The following is a 22,597-nucleotide window of genomic DNA, read 5'->3' on the forward strand; positions in this document are numbered from 1 at the left end:
GACCAGGACGACCACTCCTCGGCTGCTCCTCCTTCCTCCTGCCTGTGGTGCTCCTGGTGCTCTAGGAGTTGGGTGTGAGGAGCTGGTTCCTTCTCAAGGTTATTGAAGAAACAGGAAAAGAAAAATGTGGCGGCTGGCCTGCGAGGCAGGATGGCACCGAGCTCGAACGTTTTGTATCTTAGCCGGGGCGTCCTTGTCAGCAGGGCCAGCGCTGAGCCTCTTGGAGGCTACTCACGCACCCCCACGCCCCGTTCCCTGTGGGGCTCCCTTGCTTCCTTGCTGTGTAAGGAAGTTTCAGACCCCAGCCGCTCCCAGGACTCACACTGCTTAGATGTACTGTCCCTTTCTGTGGGCTGATTCTCTGGCGTCTGCTTATCAAACTCTCGGCGATTTCTCAAGTTTCTCTTTGCCCCTTAGAACAAACGGTCTCAGCATCAGGAATGCTTTATTTCAGGGTAGCCGGATTATAGGTCGTTTTAAGGAAACTGGAGGTTAAACAAGACAGTGTATGGAAGAGGTGGGGATGGCGCGACTCAGAGCAGGTGTTCGGTAGCTGCCGGTTCTCTCTCCTCAGGGAACCTGTGGCCTTACGTGTTGTGCTGCACAGAAGTTTTGAATTCTTCAGGAGGAGACAGGCACAAGCTTGCTGCATGACTCTCCCAGGCTGAGCAATTGCTTAAGGGCAGATGTTGTGTGCTCTTTGCAGAATTTCAGTCTGTGTAGCAGCAACCACACCCTGCACTGCCTTCTGGGTTTGGGAGGGAGCCTATGGTCGCTGGGGCAATCTCACAGGAAGGGTGTTCCCCGGGTACCTACTCACCTGATTGCCTGCTGTGCCTCCTCCAGTGAGGCCTACTCAGGCAGAGGCCTGGTCACCTTCCTAGGATGAGATGCTCAAATAGGGAAAATGGGGACTTTTTCCCCTGGGGAGTCAAACTTGCTAGGAAGGGTGGGCTTGGGGTGCAGTCTGAAAAGAGCTACTACATACAAAGGTGGGGTGGACACTCCAGTCTGAAAGTGTTTGAGTCCACTCTGTCACCGGCGCTCCACACATGCCGCACCCCTCTAGACCTAATAACCCAGATTAGTTTAATGTTCCTTTGGTTCTTTTCTTTCCTTTTTTCCTTTCTTTTCTTTCTTTTTTTTCTCTTTCTTTCTTTTCTTTTCTTTTCTTCTTCTTCTTTTTATTTTATTATTTTTATTTATTTATTTATTTTGGTCTTTCAAGACAGGGTTTCTCTGTAGCTTTGGAGCCTGTCTAATTCTAGCTCTTGTAGACCAGGCTGACCACGAACTCACAGAGATCCGCCAGCCTCTGCTTCTTGAGTGCTGGGATTAAAGGTGTGCACCAACACCACCCAGTGATGTGTCTTTGTTTAAAGAAAAAAAATATAAAAGGGTAAGACAAGACACTGGTAGAACTTTAAAACCTGGAAAAGTCAGGTTATGCCTATTGTCCCAGCTCCTGCTGAAGCAGATGGATCTCTTTAGCCAGGGATTCAAGGCCAGTTTTGGAGGTTTAGTGATGAGCGTAAGCAACGCTGACTGGAAGATAAAGGGAAGGGGGAGACCTCACTGGTAGTCCATCCTCTGGCTGGGCAGACAGAGGTCCAGGGAGGATGCTTCCAAGACCATCACTTCCTCCCCTTCAAAAAGCCACCACCGAGGATGCTGCAACACTGGCCATGACCTGGGCTCTGGCTGGGTCAGGAGGCAGGGCAATGGTGGCGTGGGGAGGTCAGGCCACCCCTTAGACTGGCACTAGGCTCTTTTGTCCCGGCCTCCTCAGTAAGAGCGTCTTTTGATCGTCAGGTATGACACGCTTCTGAGATCACAGTTCACACAGCCTTTTTCATCGTCCCAGAAGAAATATGTTTTGAAGCAGGGTTGGCTGGCACCACTTACAGATGGGTGTTTTTATAATGAAGACGCGGGAGACCATTAGTCAGGTTTCTTGGCAGAGGAAGTGGCCATTATGTTGCCCCTTACATCTGCCCTGCTTTTCTGGAGGAGAAAATAAAGGTTCTGGGGAAGGGGTTGGTGTTTCTCCAAGTTGCCTAAATATATTAGCCATTGTCTGCAAGTGCGGTAAGCGAGCTGCTCACCCAGCAGGCAAAGGTTTCTGTTGGAAGGAAAAGGGATAGGGAAGAGGCCAGAGCAAGGTTTTTCCTGGAACTGACAAGGACAGAAACAGGAGAGCTCCCTTCCCCCACACCCATTCTGCTGCTGCTGCTCCTGACTGGTCCCCAGGATCTGCCTGCTGCACCTCAAGAAGGTGGGCCACTTTGTCGTCCACCGCTGGTCCTCCTAGGAGTGCGGTGGGGAGACCCTGCCTGTGAGAGTCCTATCACAGACAGGCATCTAACAGGCACCCATTGTGTTCGCTGGAGCTTACAGTCTTGTAGCCATGGCCTACATGTGCCATGTATATGTAGTTATGAACCTGTGTATGCGGTTATGAGCACTTGACAATGGGGACATGTCCTGAAATGTCTGACAGTTTTGTTGATGAGCAGATAGAGTTGCACAATCCTAGAAATTATGTGCCGATCTCTTGATGTAGTCTCTTGATAGTATCAAGAGATGCGGTAAGCAGATGTGTCTCCTGCAAGCATAACATGACATTGTTTTATAGTAGAATTTTATCTTATTTAAAATAGTATGTGCGCACACGCATGTGGAGGCCAGAGGGTAGCAAAGGATGTTTTCTTTAGTTACTTTTCACCTTCTTAATTTATTTTTCATTAAAAAAACTACATCTAATGCTGGGCAGTGATGGTGCACACCTTTAATCCCAGAGCTTGGGAGGCAGAGGCTGGCAGATCTCTGAGTTCAAGGCCAACCTCATCTACAGACTAAGTTCCAGGACAGCCAAGGCTACACAGAGAAACCGCGTCTCGGAATATAAAAAAACAACAAAATCACGTCTGTTTTTATTTAGTGTGGGGTGCACATATCCCGTGGCATGAACATGGAGGCGAGAGAACAACCTTCAGGAGTTGGCTCTCCTTCCACCACATGGATTCCAGGGGTCAAACCAGGCTCTCAGGCTTGTCAGTGAGGGCCTTCTCCAGCTGAGGCTGGTCGTTGGCTCTCGCCGCCTTGTTTTTTGAGACAGCTTGTCTCACTGAATCTGGAGCTTGCCAATTCAGCAAGGTTGACTAACTAGGGGTTCTCATACTTCTGCCTTCTTAGCCCTGGGATACAGACTCTTGCTGCCATGCCCAGCTGTCACATGGGTGCTGGGTATCAAACTCAAGGCCTCCTGCTTGTTGGTAAGCATACAGATGGAGCCATTTCCCCAGCTCTATTTCTTTTTAATTGTGTGTTTTATGTACACAGATACATACACATGTAGACACTAGAGGACAAATCTTGAGAAGTCAGTCCCGTCCTCCCAACTTGGATCCAGGGATGAAGCTCAGGTTGTCAGGACTTTGTGCAAGCGTTTCTACCCACTGAGCCCTTTGCTGGCCTGCAGTTTCTGTCTTACAGAGTTAGTCTCTGATAACCCAGGATGGCTTTTGGCTGAATCCATAGGTGAGCAGGGTCTAGAACTCCTGGTCCCCCTGCCTCCACCTCAGAAGTGCTTGGATTACAGATGCATGGGGCTTGAATGAGAATGACCCCATCGGCTGGTGTGTTTGCACACTCCGTCTTCAGGAATGGCACTGCTGGGGAAGGGTTAGGTCACACACATATTCCTAAGGTGTGGCCTTGGAGGAGGTGTTGCTTTGTTGGAGAAGTTGTGTCAGCAGGGGTAGGTTTTGAGGTTTCAAAAGTCCACACCAGGTGCGGCCCCCCCGCCTCCCCTCCAGGTCAGTATAGGAAGCTCTCAGCTGCTGCTGCAGGACCTGCTGGTATGATGGTAATGGATTAACTCTGAAACTGTAAGCAAGCCCCCAGTTAGATATTCTCTCTCTCTCTCTCTCTCTCTCTCTCTCTCTCTCTCTCTCTCTCTCTCTTTTTATTTTTATTTTTTTTTTTTTTTGGTTTTTCGAGACAGGGTTTCTCTGTGGCTTTGGAGCCTGTCCTGGAACTAGCTCTGTAGACCAGGCTGGCCTCGAACTCACAGAGATCCGCCTGCCTCTGCCTCCCGAGTGCTGGGATTAAAGGCGTGCGCCACCACCGCCCGGCCAGATGCTCTCTTTTATAAGAGTCTCTATAGCAACAGAGCACTGTGCCTGGCTAAAACTTGGAAAGGAGATGGGGGTAAACACACCATAGCCTTCACTCAGCCAGACCCGATCCCCAGCCACCTTTATCTGACTCAGCAGCTGGGGCACACCAACAGCGCTGCAAACATGTACGTATCATGTGTAGTGTGACCTCATGATGGCTACATCCCTGGCCATGAAACACTCTAATTATCTTACAGAGTCTTACTCTGTGTGGCCTGTGGTTGACCAAGACATCTTGTGACTAGTTCGGGACAGTGGCTTGTGCAAATGCCAAAGAAAGCATGAGCTGGCCATGGCTGTCCATGGCTGTTGGACTTTCGTGAACCTGACTTTGCGTCTGTTCTGCCCCGGCACTGCCAGGCTGCCCTGTGAATTCTATTTTCTCTTCTGCTAGCAGAGGGCTGTTGCCGGCTCTGCAGCGGAGCCCTCGGCCAGCAGGGAGCTCTCTCTTGTCGGCATTTCTATCTGAGCTCCTGCATGTGGAAAATAAATGCATGAACTTGATGCCTGTGCTAAGTTTTATTCTTATAGTTGATTTATCCAATGGAAAATGGAACGCTGAGAATATTGATATGGTAATTTGGTGGGTCATTGGGCCAGCTAAAGTCACCTCGTTCAGGCCAGGCGTGGAAATACTTACCTATAATCCTAGCCCTCAGAAGATGGAGCTGTGTATCAAGGTCATCCCCAGTTGCTTGAGGCCAGCCTGGGCTGCAGGAGACCCTGTCTCAAACCCAAGACAAAACAAAGCCCAGCGATTTTGTTTGGGAAGCTCAGAGGGTTACTTGTAAGAGCGGTAACAGCCATACTCTGTCTATGACAAATTGCTTGTGTAGTCACTGTTCTATTGCTGCGAGAAGACTCTGTGACTAAGGTGACTTAGAAGAGGAAAACATTTAATTGGGGCTTGCTTACAGTTTCAGAGGGTGAGCCCATGACCATCCTCGTGAGAAGCGCGGTTACAGACCAGCGTGGTGCTGGAGCAGTAGCTGAGAGCTAACAGCCTGATTGGCAGGCGGCAGGGAGGAGCCTGGCCGGTATTGGCTTTTGAAACCTCACAGTCCACCCTCAGTAACACAACTCCTCCAACAAGGCCACACCTTCTGATCCTTTCCAAGGAGCCTTTGGGGCCATTCTCATTCAAATGCCACAGCTTGCCGGGGCGGTGGTGTGGTGGCACAGGCCTTTAATCCTAGAAGTCGGGAGGCAGAGACAGGTCTCTGTGGGTTCGAGGCCAGCCTGGTCTACAGAACGAGCTCCAGGACAAGCGTGGACTTCCACGCTGAGATGAGAGCAGGTAAACTACACCTACATGCCATGGAAACGGGACTGAAAAAAGCACAGCATAGAACACATAGAAACCATTTAGGAAGCTCAGAGACCAAGTCAGGTCACAAAAGAAGAGGCCTGTGGGGAGGGGGTGGGGGCTTGTCTCTTAAAGGGGCAGGACAGACCATCACACTAGCTTCGAGGGACGTTCTGGGTGTTTTATGCTTTATAACTCTCATGAATACTGCTCATATTAATTTGCATGTGTACTCTGTGTAAATATGAAATGCTAAGGGTATGTCATTGAAGAGTACGCATGAATGTTTGCTAGAACCAAGGCCCTTGGAGACTCTGGGAAGTTTTCCCTCACACTGTCAGAGGGCTTGGGCTCCTGCGGCTCTGGGTGTCACCACTCAGGTAACGCTGTGGGCACTGTGTGAACCCTGCCGCAGAAGCTGCATTTCCCACAGGTGGAGGCCCTCTGGTGCCCAGGCATGCCCGCCTCCCAACCTGGTGTTGGAACCTTGAATGCTGGTTGGCACAGGGAAGGCTTCCTTACTCACTGTGGGCCAGAGAGGTCTAGGGAACCTCCTCAAACTCACCTGGCTCCAAGATGACAAGCTGCTATTTTTAAAAATTTAATTTAATTTTATCTTAGTGAGACAAGGTCCGAGACTTTGAAACCCTGGCGGTTCTAGAGCTCACAGAGACCCACTTTGCCTCTATTAAAGGTTAACCTGCGTGGTGTGGGCCATGCCTTTGATTCCAGCACTCTGAAGGGAGAAGGCAGGCGGATCTCTGAGTTCCAGGACAGCAGGGACACAAAGAGAAACACTGTCTTAAAAAAAATTGAAGAAGAAGGTAGAGGAATAGGAGAAAGAGAAGGAGGAAGGAGGAGTAAGGAAGAGAAAGGAGGAGGATGGAGGTGGATGGAGGAGGAAGAAGATTAACGGTGTCCTCCTATTTCTTTAAAATAATTTATTTTTCTTCATGCATACATGTCTATAAGTATGCCGTGTTGGGGGGGGGTTCATTTGAAACCGGCTCAAGCTATAAGCAGTTGTGAGCTGCCCTATGTGGGTGCTAGGAGAACTTGGGGCCTCAGAAGAGCAGCCAGTACTCTTAACCGCTGAGTCGTCTCTCCAGCCAAAGTCTAAGACTCAAGAGGTAAAGAGAGAAAAGCAAAGTGACCACCAACCAACTTCCAGGTGGTAAAGTTGGAAGGAGGCATGAACGACATCCGTGTAGCCAGGCAGAAACCCGGATTCTCTGATGCATGGTACTTGAACATGGCCACTGGCTGCTGGGGACAGTCAGGTGGCCCTGGCTTGACAATTGTAGTCTTCTTGTGTGAAAAAGAACAGGCCAAGCACCAGAGAAAACCTCTTTCCAAGGAAGAAATCTTTGGAGGTCAAAGAGAGACTCTTGTGTTTATCCTCAGTGTCTGGAATACACAGAGGGACATGAGGTCAGGCACTCTGGCAGTGGGTGGCTTTTTTGAATCCTCGGCTGTTGGGAGCTGTAGATCCCTGGCCCCTTGACTTTCTCTCAGCAGGAAACCCTTATGGCAGGCTGGTGGGCCTGCAGCTGAAAGATCCCTGTATCTGCTGCCCCTGAGCGTTCTTGTGTCAAGGATGACCTGTGTCCCTGTCTGTGTGTGTCTGTGTGCGTGCGTGTGTGTGTGTGTGTGTGGGTGTGTGTGTGTGGTTTTAAGTCTCCAGCTTACTTCCTGGCAGTCCTGTAGTGGCGCGGGAGCTACAGGACCGTCTTTGTTTGGCGTTTTACACTTGGCCAGATGTGTTGCTGCTGCTTGGTGACATTACGTTAGACATTTGGTTTGAAGAGTCACACATGCCTGACCTGAAAAGGCCACGTTTCCTAGACTCCGTCTCCCCAGCCAGTGCGGATAATTTAACCAGGCACTTGGTCTCATTTTTATGTTAGATTCTCTGAGTTCTTAATCTGAACTAAGGACTAAGTGGGCTGAGACTCCCTGGGCTAGCCTTTGGTGCTCTCCCTGCCTCAGGCTCCTAACTGTGGGGTTACAGACATGAGTCACGGTGCCTGCCTGACTCAGTGTTTCTTGAATCTTTAATCTCCTTTTTCCTCGTGTGTAGCCCCCCCCCTTTTTTTTAGGGAATGAAAGATGTGTTGTTAGTTTTTACTTCCCAACTTGGTTCCTAGAATAAAAACAACTGTGCCCAGATGTTTATAAGATAAGTGGCTGTTTAGATTCCTGGTTGGAGCAGAGAGAGTCCGAAGCCTGTCCAAAGCCTTGGCCCTTTTCTCCTTGCCAATACTAATTCTCTGTGTTGGTTTCCACCTATAAACTGGGCCCATGTGCACCCTGCGACACTGAGACTTCTTTTGCGTTTGTGCATGCTGGGTTCCTGCTTGGTATTCTTCCCTAGGTGAATTCATTGTGCATTTTGTCAGTTTGCAAGAGGGTGACCACCGTGTGCCAGGCACTATTCTAGACACTCAGATAAAATGACCACTGTGTGCCAGGCACTATTCTAGACACTCAGATAAAATAAGGTGCTTGTTTTTGTGGTACTTGTAGTCTTTTTTCTTTTTTTTTAAGTTAGGGCGTAGTTTTTTCTTTATTGTATGTGTTTTGTTTTATTTTGTTTTGAGACAGTATTTCTCTGTGTAGTCCTGGCTGCCCTGGAACTTACTCTGTAGACCAGGCTGGCCACTGGCCTTGAACTCAGAGATGTACCTGCCTCTACCTCTTGAGTGCAGGGATTAAAGGCATATACCACCACCGCTCAACTTATTTTTAATGTTTATTTAATAATAAAACATGAATACTAATATTATTGTGTGTATGGGGTGCGTGTGTGCCAGCCATAGAGCACATGGGCCCAGAGGACGACTTTGGGACTTCGTTATCTTTGTCCACCTCGGGTCCTTGGGCTTGCATGACAAGCGTCTGTACCTGCTGAGCCATCTTGCTGGCTCTGTGGTAAAGACAGATTTGCGTTTGTTGTGTGACCTGTGTGATGGGTGACAGAGTTGGGAAGCCGATACAAATACGGGCTTAGGTCCAGCTAGGACTAGGGAAGAGCGCTGAGGGAAGGGTGTGAGGCTGAGACCTGACATACACAGGATATTCTGCTGTGGAGATGGCGTGGGACAAGGAAGGGGAGTATTAGGACCCAGGCAGAGCACAGCAGAGAGAGCGACACTCTGGACCTTCCCAGTTGGTGGCGAGAGGAGGCCCAGAGGCCAGGAATAGGTGGAAGGCACCCTAGGCCCTTCGGAGCATCTGGATCTTCCTTCTGTGGCCAGGGTCATGCTCTTGATTGTTGGTTTCCTCTTTCAAGAGTAGCTCTGACTGACTCAGAACTTGCTATGTAGACCAATTTGAGACCTCAGCCTTCATCTCACAGAGATCCACCTGCCTCTGTCCTCCAAGTGCTGGGATTAAAGGTGTGCGCCACAGCTGTCTCCATGAAGAGTTTCTAATCAAGGGAGCAGGGTTGCTTGCTGGGTCATGGCTTGAGAAGGTACACTCTAGCAGACAGCTGGGTGGTCTGGGAAGCCAGGCAGATGTGATATAGGCTGGACCAAGGGAGGCCTTTGACATCTCCAAATCACTAGCAACGTCCCATTTTCAGGTTGCTGTGGCTCATTCTGTGTATTTTCTTCTCCAGAGGTGGCAAACGATACTGTGATTAGCCTGCCAGGGGCCACCGTCACCCTGATCTGCCCTGGGAAGGAAGCAGAAGGCAACGCCACCATTCAGTGGGTGTACTCTGGCTCACAGCACAGACGGTGGACTACCACGGGGAACTCACTGCTTCTGAGGGCAGTGCAGTTCAACGACACAGGCAACTTTTCATGCTTCCTGGGTGATCACCTGGTTGGGACTGTGCCCTTGCTGGTTGATGGTGAGTTTTGCCCTCAGTGACCTTGGAGTTGGCTCCAGGGCAGCTCCAATGTCCTTAAACACGCCCCTGCATTCCAGAGAGGCTCCCCAATTTGTCCTTTAACTTAGTTGCTCTGGGAAAGAGGCCACTGCTCTGCCTGTGATTTGAGGACGTGGCTGGTGGTGGACGCTGGCTGGCAGATTTATTAGTGCTGGACTCACAGCCAGGCATCCAGGCTCACCTCCTGCTGCATCTCTCAGATGCCTCTGGCAAAATAAAGTGAATATCATCATGTTTGTGTAGAGTGTTGACAAGGTTAAGGGTGTGAGGGTGAAAATTCTGCCCAGCCACACATGAAAGCCTCAGATGGCACACCCCGAGGGTTATCAGGCTAGGGACTCCCTGGCCTCCAGTGAAGACTGTAGGGCCCATGCTCTCTGTGCAGGCCCCTACCCTCAGCCACGTCCTCCCTTGCATCTCATATAATCCTTCCAGTGTCTCTGTTCAGGTTATGTCAAAATCAGATAACTTCAGGTGTAGAAACTGAAGGGACTGACTGAGTCTATGTGAGGCCAAAGGTAAAGGTTCTGTGTCATCTTCTCGACCCTCTGGAGCAGTGCTCCCAACCTTCCTAATGCCGAGACCCTTTAACACAGAGCAGTGCTCCCAACCTTCCTAATGCCGAGACCCTTTAACACAGAGCAGTGCTCCCAACCTCCCTAGAGCCGAGACCCTTTAACACAGAGCAGTGCTCCCAACCTCCCTTTAACACAGAGCAGTGCTCCCAACCTCCCTAGAGCCGAGACCCTTTAACACAGAGCAGTGCTCCCAACCTCCCTAGAGCCGAGACCCTTTAACACAGAGCAGTGCTCCCAACCTTCCTTTAACACAGAGCAGTGCTCCCAACCTCCCTAGAGCCGAGACCCTTTAACACAGAGCAGTGCTCCCAACCTCCCTAGAGCCGAGACCCTTTAACACAGAGCAGTGCTCCCAACCTTCCTAATGCCGAGACCCTTTAACACAGAGCAGTGCTCCCAACCTTCCTAATGCCGAGACCCTTTAACACAGAGCAGTGCTCCCAACCTTCCTAATGCCGAGACCCTTTAACACAGAGCAGTGCTCCCAACCTCCCTAGAGCCGAGACCCTTTAACACAGAGCAGTGCTCCCAACCTTCCTTTAACACAGAGCAGTGCTCCCAACCTTCCTAATGCCGAGACCCTTTAACACAGAGCAGTGCTCCCAACCTTCCTAATGCCGAGACCCTTTAATACAGAGCAGTGCTCCCAACCTTCCTTTAACACAGAGCAGTGCTCCCAACCTTCCTAATGCCGAGACCCTTTAATACAGAGCAGTGCTCCCAACCTCCCTAGAGCCGAGACCCTTTAACACAGAGCAGTGCTCCCAACCTTCCTAATGCCGAGACCCTTTAACACAGAGCAGTGCTCCCAACCTCCCTAGTGCCGAGACCCTTTAACACACAGAGTCACACACAGAGTAGTGCTCCCAACCTTCCTTTAACACAGAGCAGTGCTCCCAACCTTCCTAATGCCGAGACCCTTTAACACAGAGCAGTGCTCCCAACCTTCCTAATGCCGAGACCCTTTAACACAGAGCAGTGCTCCCAACCTCCCTAGTGCCGAGACCCTTTAACACACAGAGTCACACACAGAGTAGTGCTCCCAACCTTCCTTTAACACAGAGCAGTGCTCCCAACCTTCCTAATGCCGAGACCCTTTAACACAGAGCAGTGCTCCCAACCTTGCTAGTGCCGAGACCCTTTAACACACAGAGTCACACACAGAGTAGTGCTCCCAACCTTCCTTTAACACAGAGCAGTGCTCCCAACCTTCCTTTAACACAGAGCAGTGCTCCCAACCTTCCTTTAACACAGAGCAGTGCTCCCAACCTTGCTAGTGCCGAGACCCTTTAACACAGAGCAGTGCTCCCAACCTTCCTTTAACAGAGCAGTGCTCCCAACCTTCCTTTAACACAGAGCAGTGCTCCCAACCTTGCTAGTGCCGAGACCCTTTAACACAGAGCAGTGCTCCCAACCTTCCTAATGCCGAGACCCTTTAACACAGAGCAGTGCTCCCAACCTTCCTTTAACACAGAGCAGTGCTCCTAACCTTCCTTTAACACAGAGCAGTGCTCCTAACCTTCCTTTAACACAGAGCAGTGCTCCCAACCTTCCTTTAACACAGAGCAGTGCTCCCAACCTTCCTAGTGCCGAGACCCTTTAACACAGAGCAGTGCTCCCAACCTTCCTAGTGCCGAGACCCTTTAACACAGAGCAGTGCTCCCAACCTTGCTAGTGCCGAGACCCTTTAACACACAGAGTCACACACAGAGTAGTGCTCCCAACCTTCCTTTAACACAGAGCAGTGCTCCCAACCTTGCTAGTGCCAAGACCCTTTAACACACAGAGTCACACACAGAGTAGTGCTCCCAACCTTCCTTTAACACAGAGCAGTGCTCCCAACCTTCCTTTAACACAGAGCAGTGCTCCCAACCTTCCTTTAACACAGAGCAGTGCTCCCAACCTTGCTAGTGCCGAGACCCTTTAACACAGAGCAGTGCTCCCAACCTTCCTTTAACAGAGCAGTGCTCCCAACCTTCCTTTAACACAGAGCAGTGCTCCCAACCTTCCTTTAACACAGAGCAGTGCTCCCAACCTTCCTTTAACACAGAGCAGTGCTCCCAACCTTGCTAGTGCCGAGACCCTTTAACACAGAGCAGTGCTCCCAACCTTGCTAGTGCCGAGACCCTTTAACACAGAGCAGTGCTCCCAACCTTCCTAGTGCCGAGACCCTTTAACACAGAGCAGTGCTCCCAACCTCCCTAGTGCCGAGACCCTTTAACACAGAGCAGTGCTCCCAACCTTCCTTTAACACAGAGCAGTGCTCCTAACCTTCCTTTAACACAGAGCAGTGCTCCCAACCTTCCTTTAACACAGAGCAGTGCTCCCAACCTTCCTAGTGCCGAGACCCTTTAACACAGCTCCTCATGCTGCGCGAACCCCCAACATAACATTGTTCCATTGCTACTTCATAACTGTAGCTTTGTTACTGTTATGAATCGTAATGTAAGTATTTTTGGAGATGGAGGATTGGCAGAGGGGTCGTGACCCACAGTTTGAGAACTACTGCTTTAGCAGAAGCCCCAAAGGGGACGGTGCCTTTCTTCCCTCGCTGGGCATCTGCTGGCCAGTGTGTCCCTATCTGTGGCTCCATGGTGAACGAGGTGTCCCTCAGGCAGGAGGAGTGATGTGCATATCAGATGTGCCCAGGAAGCCTCACACCCCCTTCATCCTGCTGAACTCTCTTTCAGTTCCTCCAGAGGAGCCTAAACTCTCCTGCGCCCGGAAGAACCCCCTTGTAAGTGCTACTTGTGAGTGGTTCCCAAGCAGCACCCCCTCTCCTACGACCAAGGCTGTGCTGTTTGTGAAAAAAATGTAAGTGATGGGTGGTGCTGAGTGTTCACAGGGCCCAGAGCTGGGGGCACAGGTCGGGGGGCCACAAGGAACCGACAGATTGACTGGACAGGGACCATTTTTTCTTTTTAGGTTTATTATACTTTGTGCATATGAATGTTTTGCCTCCATGCATGTATGTGTACGACATGCATGCCTATCAGATCCCGTGTGTTGGGTCCGGGTGGCGGGGGGGGTCGCGCAAAGATGAGAACACCACCAAGTCTAATAAGCCAGAAGCAAACTTTATTTCAGAAACCAAATCCTAGGAAAACCAGAAACAAATTTAAAAATGAAAAATAAAAACAAAAAAACACCACAGGACACAGAAGCTTATCAGCTAGCTGAGACCACAGCCAGAGATGGTGTTTGTTAGGCTGTGGCAAAAGGCTGGTTTCTGAACCCACTTTTTATAGTAGGGGCACCAAGCATTAGCTCTGAACAAAGGAAGTTTTATGATCTTTCCCTGCGTGGGTCAGTCAACAGAGACCCTAAGGAGGGGAGTGAGTTTTAACGTCAGTGGGTAACTAGGCAGCTATCATGAAATATGTTTTAGAGTAGATTACAGCGAAAGTCACTAATTGCAAAAAAAATAGATGCCTTTAGCAATTAGTCATAAAGGGACTGCCAGTAATACTAGAAGGTTGATAAATCAGAATGATTGGTTCTTAGGCTGGGAACTTAGAAGATAGCATGAAGTTCTTCACACTGTCTCAAGGTAAAGCTCAGATACTTTACAACCTCCATTATCAGAGCTCATTAGTCAAATCCATGTTTCTACCTTGTCCATTGTCTCTCCTGGTACCTCCAGGCAGGGTGTACTGAAGCCCCATGTCTCTCCTTTGGTGGTGCCAGTTTCCCATAGCAGAGACAGTGCCTAACCCAGAGGTCAGTATCTCGGTCTCCTAAAGGTTAACTCAGTTCACATCCATTGTTTATCAAGGATGGCCAGGACACCACTCTCAATTTGCAGGGAGAAGCTCCGGCCTTGTAAATAGAATGACCTAGGCTGATGGAGGCTTCCCAAGCATCTGAGAAAATAGCTCACTGTGAATGACTGATCCTTGATCTGCTGAGAAAGCTGCTGATAGTCTGTTCTTGTTCTCCTAGACTTAGAACTTTATATTTCTCTATTTCTACATTCTTGTTTTTGGAATCTACATTTTTATTTTCTTATTCTTGGACTCTTCACCGTGGAACTGGGGTTGTGGTTGGATGTGAGCCACCATGTGGGTGCTAGGAGTTGAATCCAGATTCCTCTGCAAGAGCGACAAGTGCCTTTAACCACTGGACCATCTCTCCAGCCCCAGGACCAATGTTTTAGCAGTAGAAAGTTATTCCAAACCTGTCACATGACCTGTGTAAGGCCTTGTCTTTGATCCTCACTCCAGAATTAAAACAATAAATAAATAAATAAAAGAATTCCTCTGGAATGATGGCATTGAGCCCTCTGCCGGACATGTCTTCATTCAGTTTAGCTAACCCACCGGTTATGGGAAACGGGTGCTGGGATTCAGTGGTGTGGATTCATTTGCTTAAAGTTGTCTAGCTATAGTGGTTCTAGGTGGTCAGGAAGAGAACCCAATCTCAGGATGGGCTGCCCAATTTCCATCAAGATCCAAAGGTTTGGGGCATTTCCCTAAAGAAAGTGCAAATGGCTCCAGGGGTGTAAGGGTGGTAGGGTGTGGGATGGAAGGCTGTTATCGAATCCTTGACCCTGTGAACCTTATAAAGGCAGAAAACAGGGAGTGGTCACGGGGTCATGGGTGGGAGGTGGGCGCTACCCATCCAGGTGTGAAGTTGGGACCTGGACTGGCTTCAGCCAGGGAGGCAGGAGTGTAATCTTCCCTACCTGAGCTGAGTCTGTTAAATCCAGATATTTGTAATAAAATTTGAGTGCTCAGAGTATGGTCCTCTATTTATTGGTCCTTCTGTGAGCTCAGTTGCCAACGGTCAACTACGGCCCCAGAATATTAAGTGGAAATTCCAGAAGTAAACAAATACATGTTTTAAGTTGTGTCATTCTGAGTAACCTTATGTAATCCCTTCCTGTCCCGCCCAGGCTACCTGTGCTATTGCACAGAGCTGTTAGTCACCTGGTTGTCAGTGTTTGTGATCACCAAGCCTGGCCCCAACAAGAGCAGCAAGAGCAGGCAGTGATGGGGAGCAGACAGTGGTGGGGAGCAGGCAGTGATCAGGAACAGGCAGTGATGGGGAGCAGACAGTGGTGGGGAGCAGGCAGTGATCAGGAGCAGGCAGTGATCAGGAACAGGCAGTGATGGGGAGCAGGCAGTGGTGGGGAGCAGGTAGTGATCAGGAGCAGGCAGTGATCAGGAACAGGCAGTGGTAGGGAGCAGGCAGTGATCAGGAACAGGCAGTGGTGGGGAGCAGGCAGTGATCAGGAGCAGGCTGTGATCAGGAACAGGCAGTGATCAGGAACAGGCAGTGATGGGGAGCAGGTAGTGATCAGGAGCAGGCAGTGATCAGGAACAGGCAGTGATCAGGAACAGGCAGTGATGGGGAGCAGGCAGTGATGGGGAGCAGGCAGTGATGGGGAGCAGGCTGTGATCAGGAACAGGCAGTGATCAGGAACAGGCAGTGATGGGGAGCAGGCAGTGATGGGGAGCAGGCTGTGATCAGGAACAGGCAGTGATCAGGAACAGGCAGTGGTGGGGAGCAGGTAGTGATCAGGAACAGGCAGTGATCAGGAACAGGCAGTGATCAGGAACAGGCAGTGATGGGGAGCAGGTAGTGATCAGGGACAGGCAGTGATCAGGAACAGGCAGTGATGGGGAGCAGGCAGTGATCAGGAGCAGGCTGTGATCAGGAACAGGCAGTGATGGGGAGCAGGCAGTGATGGGGAGCAGGCTGTGATCAGGAACAGGCAGTGATCAGGAACAGGCAGTGGTGGGGAGCAGGTAGTGATCAGGAACAGGCAGTGATCAGGAACAGGCAGTGATCAGGAACAGGCAGTGATGGGGAGCAGGTAGTGATCAGGAACAGGCAGTGATCAGGAACAGGCAGTGATGGGGAGCAGGCCGTGATCAGGAGCAGGCTGTGATCAGGAACAGGCAGTGATGGGGAGCAGGTAGTGATGGGGAGCAGGTAGTGATGGGGAGCAGGCAGTGATGGGGAGCAGGCAGTGGTGGGGAGCAGGCAGTGGTGGGGAGCAGGCAGTGGTGGGGAGCAGGCAGTGGTGGGGAGCAGGCAGTGATCAGGAGCAGGCAGTGATGGGGAGCAGGCAGTGGTGGGAGCAGGCAGTGATGGGGAGCAGGCAGTGGTGGGGAGCAGGCAGTGATCGGGAGCAGGTAGTGATCAGGAACAGGCAGTGATGGGGAGCAGGCAGTGGTGGGGAGCAGGCAGTGATCGGGAGCAGGTAGTGATCAGGAACAGGCAGTGATGGGGAGCAGGCAGTGGTGGGGAGCAGGCAGTGATGGGGAGCAGACAGTGGTGGGAGCAGTGATGGGAGCAGGCAGTGGTGGGGCGCAGGCAGTGGTGGGGAGCAGGTAGTGATCAGGAGCAGGCAGTGGTGGGGAGCAGGCAGTGATCGGGAGCAGGCACCAGAGCAGAATCACTGGGAATGTGGCTGTATTGCAGGACATCAGAAGCGGCGGTGTGCCAGGGCAGGGCCTTGTACTCTGTGGTCTCAGGTCTCTGACTGAAGGGCCTGGAAAACCCCAGCACACTTGAAGAACTGCCATACTACAGAACCAGTGTGGTGACCAGCAAGGGCAGTCTCAAGGTCCACCTGAGTCAGAGTTGGGTACCAGTTTTCGGGTGGGAGGGAAAGAGGAAGTGGGGGGAGGGGTGTCTCAGGTAGAAGGTCAGGCAGGGTGGTCTCTGACCTTTATTGACCTTCTTCAGAATTCTTTCTTATTCTATCTTCTCCCTTCTGTTTTGTGAACTCGTCCAAAGACTGCTACGTGACCTGAGGGCAGATCTTTTGAGCCCTGGGGACAGGGAAGGACTTTTTTTTTTTTTTTTTTTTTGGTTTTTCGAGACAGGGTTTCTCTGTGGTTTTGGAGCCTGTCCTGGAACTAGCTCTTGTAGACCAGGCTGGTCTCGAACTCACAGAGATCCGCCTGCCTCTGCCTCCCGAGTGCTGGGATTAAAGGCGTGCGCCACCACCGCCCGGCTTTTTTTTTTTTTTTAATTAGATTCTGTTTCCTTTATAGTGTGAAGGACCAGACCCTGGAAGAAAGGGAAGAAATTCACACTGACTAGGGAGAGGGAGAGAGAGAGAGAGAGAGAGAGAGAGAGAGAGAGAGAGAGGAGAAAAGGGGGGGGGAATAGAGCAAGCTCTAGAGAGTCCCTCCCCTCCCCCCTCCTGCACTGGCTGGGCTCTGCCTTAGACCTTATCAGGTGAGGTGGGTTTGACGTCATTAGCATCCTCACTTTCTAGGGAGAAAAACAAACACTTGGGTAGAAAAACTAACAGGCGCAGACCTCAGCGGAGTAGAAGCCTGGAAGCTAACTGTCAGTTCCCAAGCTTTTAATCTCTGGGCCAGACTTACTTCTCTTGAGAAAGAACAGAACTTGGTAGAATGTTTGTGCCCCTTCTGTCATACCACACAGCAACACCACTAACGCGAACAGTGGCTTCCAGTTGCCCTGCCCGTATTCTCAGAAGTTCAGAAGCTTCTCCTGCCAGGTGGAAATCCTAGAGGGTGACAGAAATTACCACGTAGTGTCGCTGTGCGTTTCAAACAGTGTCGGAAGCAAGTCCAGCAGCAACGTGGCTTTTCACAGTTTAAAAATCGGTAAGCAAGTCCCATCCCCGCAGCTGCTTCTGTCTACCTCTGGGAGAGGCAGGGGAGGTGTGCAGAGGGGATCGGGAACTGGGGTTTTAACTGCTGACAAACGGATGGGGTCTTCTTAAGATGAACATAGGAGTGATCCATTGATGAGTTCTTGCCTTACTGAGTGCAAGCCTCTAGGGTCCATTTAAATAGATACAATTTAAACATTTCTGGGTAGTGGTGTATGCCGGCTGCCTTGGGGGGGGGCGTGTCTGCAGAGCCTTTGAGGGTTTCTTCTGTACCATGCTTGCTGCTGCTTAGAAGCCCTGTTCCCACTCCACAGTGCGGCCTGACCCCCCTGTGAATCTTGTGGTGTCTGCCATACCTGGAAGGCCTCGCTGGCTCAACGTCAGCTGGCAAGACCCTGAGTCCTGGGACACAAGCTACTACAGGTTGGAGTTTGAGCTTCGATACCGACCTGTGTTGTTGAAGACGTTCACGGCGTGGCTGGTAATTCTTGCTCTTCTTCTGGAGATGAGTTTTACCCTGTAGTAGCCTTGAACTCATGACAGTGCTCCCCCACCTTAACCTCCTAAGTGCTGCAATTACTAAAGTGCCCAGAGCAAAACTGTTTCTAAACAGAAAAATGCCCCCTAGATCCTTGGGGAAGTAGGACGCTAGAAAAGAAATGGGCTCTGGGTCTAACTTTGTACCTTTCTATTCTTCAGAGTCTTGGCTGTGTCCTTATAAAATGAGGCTAATAATGCCAGACCAGACCCTGACCTGTCTGCTCGTGAGGACTGGACAGACTCTATGTAAAGCAAGACTGCAGCTTGTAGGGTTCTGGAACCCACAGTGACTTCAGACTGTGGCTGAGAACAGTTCCATGTCACTGGGCCTCCCGGGTGGTGTGAGCCTGTTTGCCAAGTGGAGCATAGGGTGGTCAAGGGTGCTCTCTCCCTGTAGCACTGCCCCACCAGGCCGCTGGGACTCACCATGTGGCTGTCTTCTGCTCCAGGAGCCCCAGCACCAGTGCATCATCCGTGATGCCTTGCGAGGAGTGAAGCACGTGGTGCAGCTCCGTGGGAAGGAGGACCTTGGGATCGGCCAGTGGAGCGAGTGGTCCGCGGAGGTCACCGGCACTCCTTGGATAGGTACCTGGGGCTGTGTGGAGGGAGCTTGGCGCACTTCTCAGCGCCCGAGTTTAATATGGCAAGCCGTGCTGAATCAGCCTCCCCACCCCTTCATTTCATTTCGTTGAGAAAGTGCTTCATTTAGTCCTGGCAGTCCCAGAACTTACAGTATGGTCAAGAAAACCCTGAATTTCTGATTCTCCAGCCTCCATCTCCCAAGCCCTGGGTGCCGCAGTCCCAAGTCTGCCAGCTTGTCTGCATCTCCAGCTAATGCAGCTGCTCTCAAGTCTGGAGGGTCAGGGTCTAGCTGCACTCGTGTGTTGGGGGCGCTCATCCGAGTCCGGGCCCTTTTCTCCGTGTGCTCCCTCCTTCCTAGTAGGTGCGCCTCAGTTGACGGCAGAAGGATGGGAGGCTCTCCAAAGAATTATAGGCGTGATGCTATTTATCTTTAGGAAATAACAAGGTGATAATGCTTTGGGGGAATTATTTAAAGCTCCCAAAACGTGTATGTGAGTCCCCAGTCCCTGCTATGACAAAAGTCTGAACAAATCAGCTTAAGGGAAAAAGAATTCTTTTGATTCAGGGTTTCAGAGGACAGGGCCCCGTTGGCTGGTTCCATTGCTTTGGGTCTGAGGTGGGACAGAACACAGTGGCAGAGAAGGTGGGATAGACCCGAGCTGCGGACCCCTGGGCACAGAAGCAGGAAGCAAGAGTAACCGAGTAGGATAGGATGTCCCCTTCAAGGGGGTACCCAGAATTGCTTTCTCCAATTAGTTCCCACCTCCCAGTAATATCACATTATGATTCCAAGTCAGGCGTGTTGGTGCATACACACCTTCAATCTCAATACTCGGAGGTAGAGGCAGGCGGATCTCTGAGTTTGAGGCCAGCCTGGTCTACAGAGGGAGTTCCAGGACAGCCAGAGCTGCATAGTGAGGCCCTGTCTGGAAAAACAACAGTAATAATTTGAAGAGGTTAAGTTAGAGGCAGAGCCTCGGCCCTGCGGTCTGCACTGTATTAAGACAAGCCCGCGGCAGGTGAGTGTCAGCTGCGCTTCCTAGCCAGACCTAACTCTAGGAAGATGCGAGGGAGACAGTCACTGTCAGCAGTTTGTTGCTTCAGGACTCAATAGGTAACCCAAACCGGGCTCAAATTCAGACTCAGCCTCCCTCTTTGAGAGGTTACAGGCAAGTGCCACCACTCCCATCTCCTGAGATTTTTATCAATTAGTACATGCCCGTGGGAAAGAGTTCAATTTCCTGAACCTACTTCTATGATGACACTCCAGAACGAGAGAGAGAGAGAGAGAGAGAGAGAGAGAGAGAGAGAGAGAGAGAGAGAGAGGAGAGAGAGAGAGAGAGAGAGAGAGAGATCACCCTACTTCTTTGATGACACTTCCCAGAGATGCATGGCTCACTGTCCCTTGCAGCAGGGCATCTTGTTGTCCTCAGCATTTGCTCTAGAAAGGATCTGGGCTCATTTTGGGGGGTGGGTTACATCTCCCCAATCCTTTAGCATACTTGAACCTAACTAGTCATGCTTACATTTTAGCCAGAAAACCTTTATCTTCAATGTCACTGATTAGCAATTTCCCAGCCAAGGCTCCCACCCTCCTACCGTGGTCAACAATACTCCCTACCCCACCTTTCTTGTTTGTTTGTTTTGGGTTTTGTTTTGTTTTTCTAGACAGGGTTTCTCTCTGTAGCTTTGGAGCTGAACTCACTCTTTGTGGACCAGGCTGGCCTTGAACTCACAGAGATCCAGAGTGCTGGGATTAAGGGTGTGCACCTTCACCACTGGGCCCTGACATGTGGGCACAATGTCGTCCTAGTCATTTTGTGAGAGGTGTAGCTTATGGCGCTGTGCAAAGGCATTCCCGTACAGACCAACAGTCGTTTTGCCTTCTGTCTCAACAATTTCGTTTGAGACAGTTTCATGACCCAGGTTAATCTTGAACTCACTTTGTAGCTCAGGATGATGTTGAACTTCTTGTTTCTATGTCCGAAGTGCTGGGATGACAGGTGTATCTCACCACACCTGGTTCATATGGTGCTGAACATAGGGCCTCGTGTATGTTAGACAAGGACACTACAGATTATGCTACACTCCCTGCCCCAGTCATGAGCTTTAGATAGTCATAAGCAGCTTTAAGAATTCTTGTTTGAGGGCTGGAAAGATGGCTCAGGCGTTAAAGGCTAAGCTCTCAACCAAAAATACAAGAATTCCTGTGTGTGTTGATGCACGCCTTTAATCCCAGCATTTGGGAGGTGGAGGGAGGTGAATCTCTGAGTTCCAAGCCAGCCTGGTCTACAGAGTGAGTTCCAGGACAGTCAGGGCTACAGAGAGAAACCTGTCTGGGAGAAAAAAAAAGACTTCCTGTTTGAGGACTAGAGAGGTTATTCAGTGGATTCCAGTTTACTTCCAACACCCACATCTGGTGACTAACAACCAACCTGTAACACCAGCACCCTCTTCTGGCTTCTGCACAGCATGGACACACACATACACACATGCACACACACATACGTGCACACACACATACACACATGCACACACACATACACACATGCACACACATACGTGCACACACGCACACACGCATACACACATGCACACACACACACATGCACACACGCATACGTGCACACACACATACACACATGCACACACACATACACGCACACACGCATACACACATGCACACACACATACACGCACACACGCATACACACATGCACGCACACATACACACACATGCACACATGCATGCACATATATACACATGCATGCAAACACAGGCACACACGATTTTTAAGAACCTTGACCCCTGTTGTTTTCTTTGCTGTGCTAGGAGGCCCAGGGCTTTGATTTACCACTGATTTACATCCCTGGGCTCAGTCCACAAACAGCTTCTTCAAAAAAAAAAAAATTTGGCTAGGTGTGGTGGAGGCAGGGGCATTCTGTGAGTTGGAGGCCAGCCTGATCTATGTAGTGAGATCCTGTTTCATAACAGCTACAACAAAAGTCCACAGCCTTTTCTTGATGGTGGCACAGGTGCACGGCATAAAATTTACTTTGAAAGCTCTTGCAGGAGATTTTTGAGGTAGGGCCTCGTGTGTTCCAGGCTGTCCTGAACTCTAGCTCCGAGTACTGGGATTACAGGCACACGCCCCCACCCTTGTTGTTATAACTCTGTGTGTATGTGTGTTTGGAGGCCACAGGTCAATCTGCTGTGTTCTTCCTCATGTACTGTGCCCCGCCATTTTTTGCTATAAGTTTTCTCGTTGGCCCCCCGTGCTTGCTGAGTGGGTTATGCTGGCAGAGCAGAGAGCCCCTGTGGATGTTCCTGCTTCCATCCCCTTACCCCCAAGGCACACCCCCACGCCCCCACACCTGTTTTTTTTTTCTTTTTGGCTTTTTGAGACAGGGCTTCACCGTAGCTTTGGAGCCTGTCCTGAAACTGGCTCTTGTCGTCCAGGCTGGCTGTGAACTCACAAAGATCTGCCTGCCTCTGCCTCCTGGGTGCTGGGATTAAAGGTGTGCACTACCACTGCCTGGCTCGTTTTGGTTTTCTCTAACAGGGGTTCTGGGGGATTGAACTCAGGTCCTCGGGCTTGCAAGGCCAGCCCTGATCTTACCTGTTTTTCAGTGGCGTTAAATACATTCATAAGGCTGCCCACCCGTCTCCACCACCCACCTCCGGACCCCACTTCCCACTCCCCTCCCTCTTCCCTAGCTGCTAGCAATGTGCATTCTACTTTCTGTTTCCGAATTTGACTATTTTAAACACTTAAGTAAGTGGGATTGTAGGAAACCTTTTGTGTCTGACTTATCTCACTCAGTGCTGTGCCTTCAAAGTCCGCTCAAGCCGTGGGTCAGCCTTTCCTTCCTGGTAGAGACTGGGGAGCGAGCGTCTTGTTTCTCTGAATT

General features: G+C 50.5%; 1 protein-coding gene across 1 annotated transcript in view; it reads left to right on the top strand.

Annotated features, from left to right (window-relative positions):
- Il6r (interleukin 6 receptor) overlaps positions 1–22,597 on the top strand; it is a 50,979-nt gene that overhangs the window by 17,354 nt on the left and 11,028 nt on the right. Inside the window, exons 2-6 of the mRNA XM_075978405.1 lie at positions 9,110–9,346; positions 12,654–12,777; positions 17,371–17,555; positions 17,878–18,044; positions 18,553–18,688. Coding sequence (XP_075834520.1) covers positions 9,110–9,346; positions 12,654–12,777; positions 17,371–17,555; positions 17,878–18,044; positions 18,553–18,688 — 849 coding nt within the window. The remainder of the gene's footprint in view (positions 1–9,109; positions 9,347–12,653; positions 12,778–17,370; positions 17,556–17,877; positions 18,045–18,552; positions 18,689–22,597) is intronic.

The sequence above is a fragment of the Microtus pennsylvanicus genome, chromosome 7 (assembly GCF_037038515.1).
Source record: "Microtus pennsylvanicus isolate mMicPen1 chromosome 7, mMicPen1.hap1, whole genome shotgun sequence".
NCBI lineage: Eukaryota > Metazoa > Chordata > Mammalia > Rodentia > Cricetidae > Microtus > Microtus pennsylvanicus.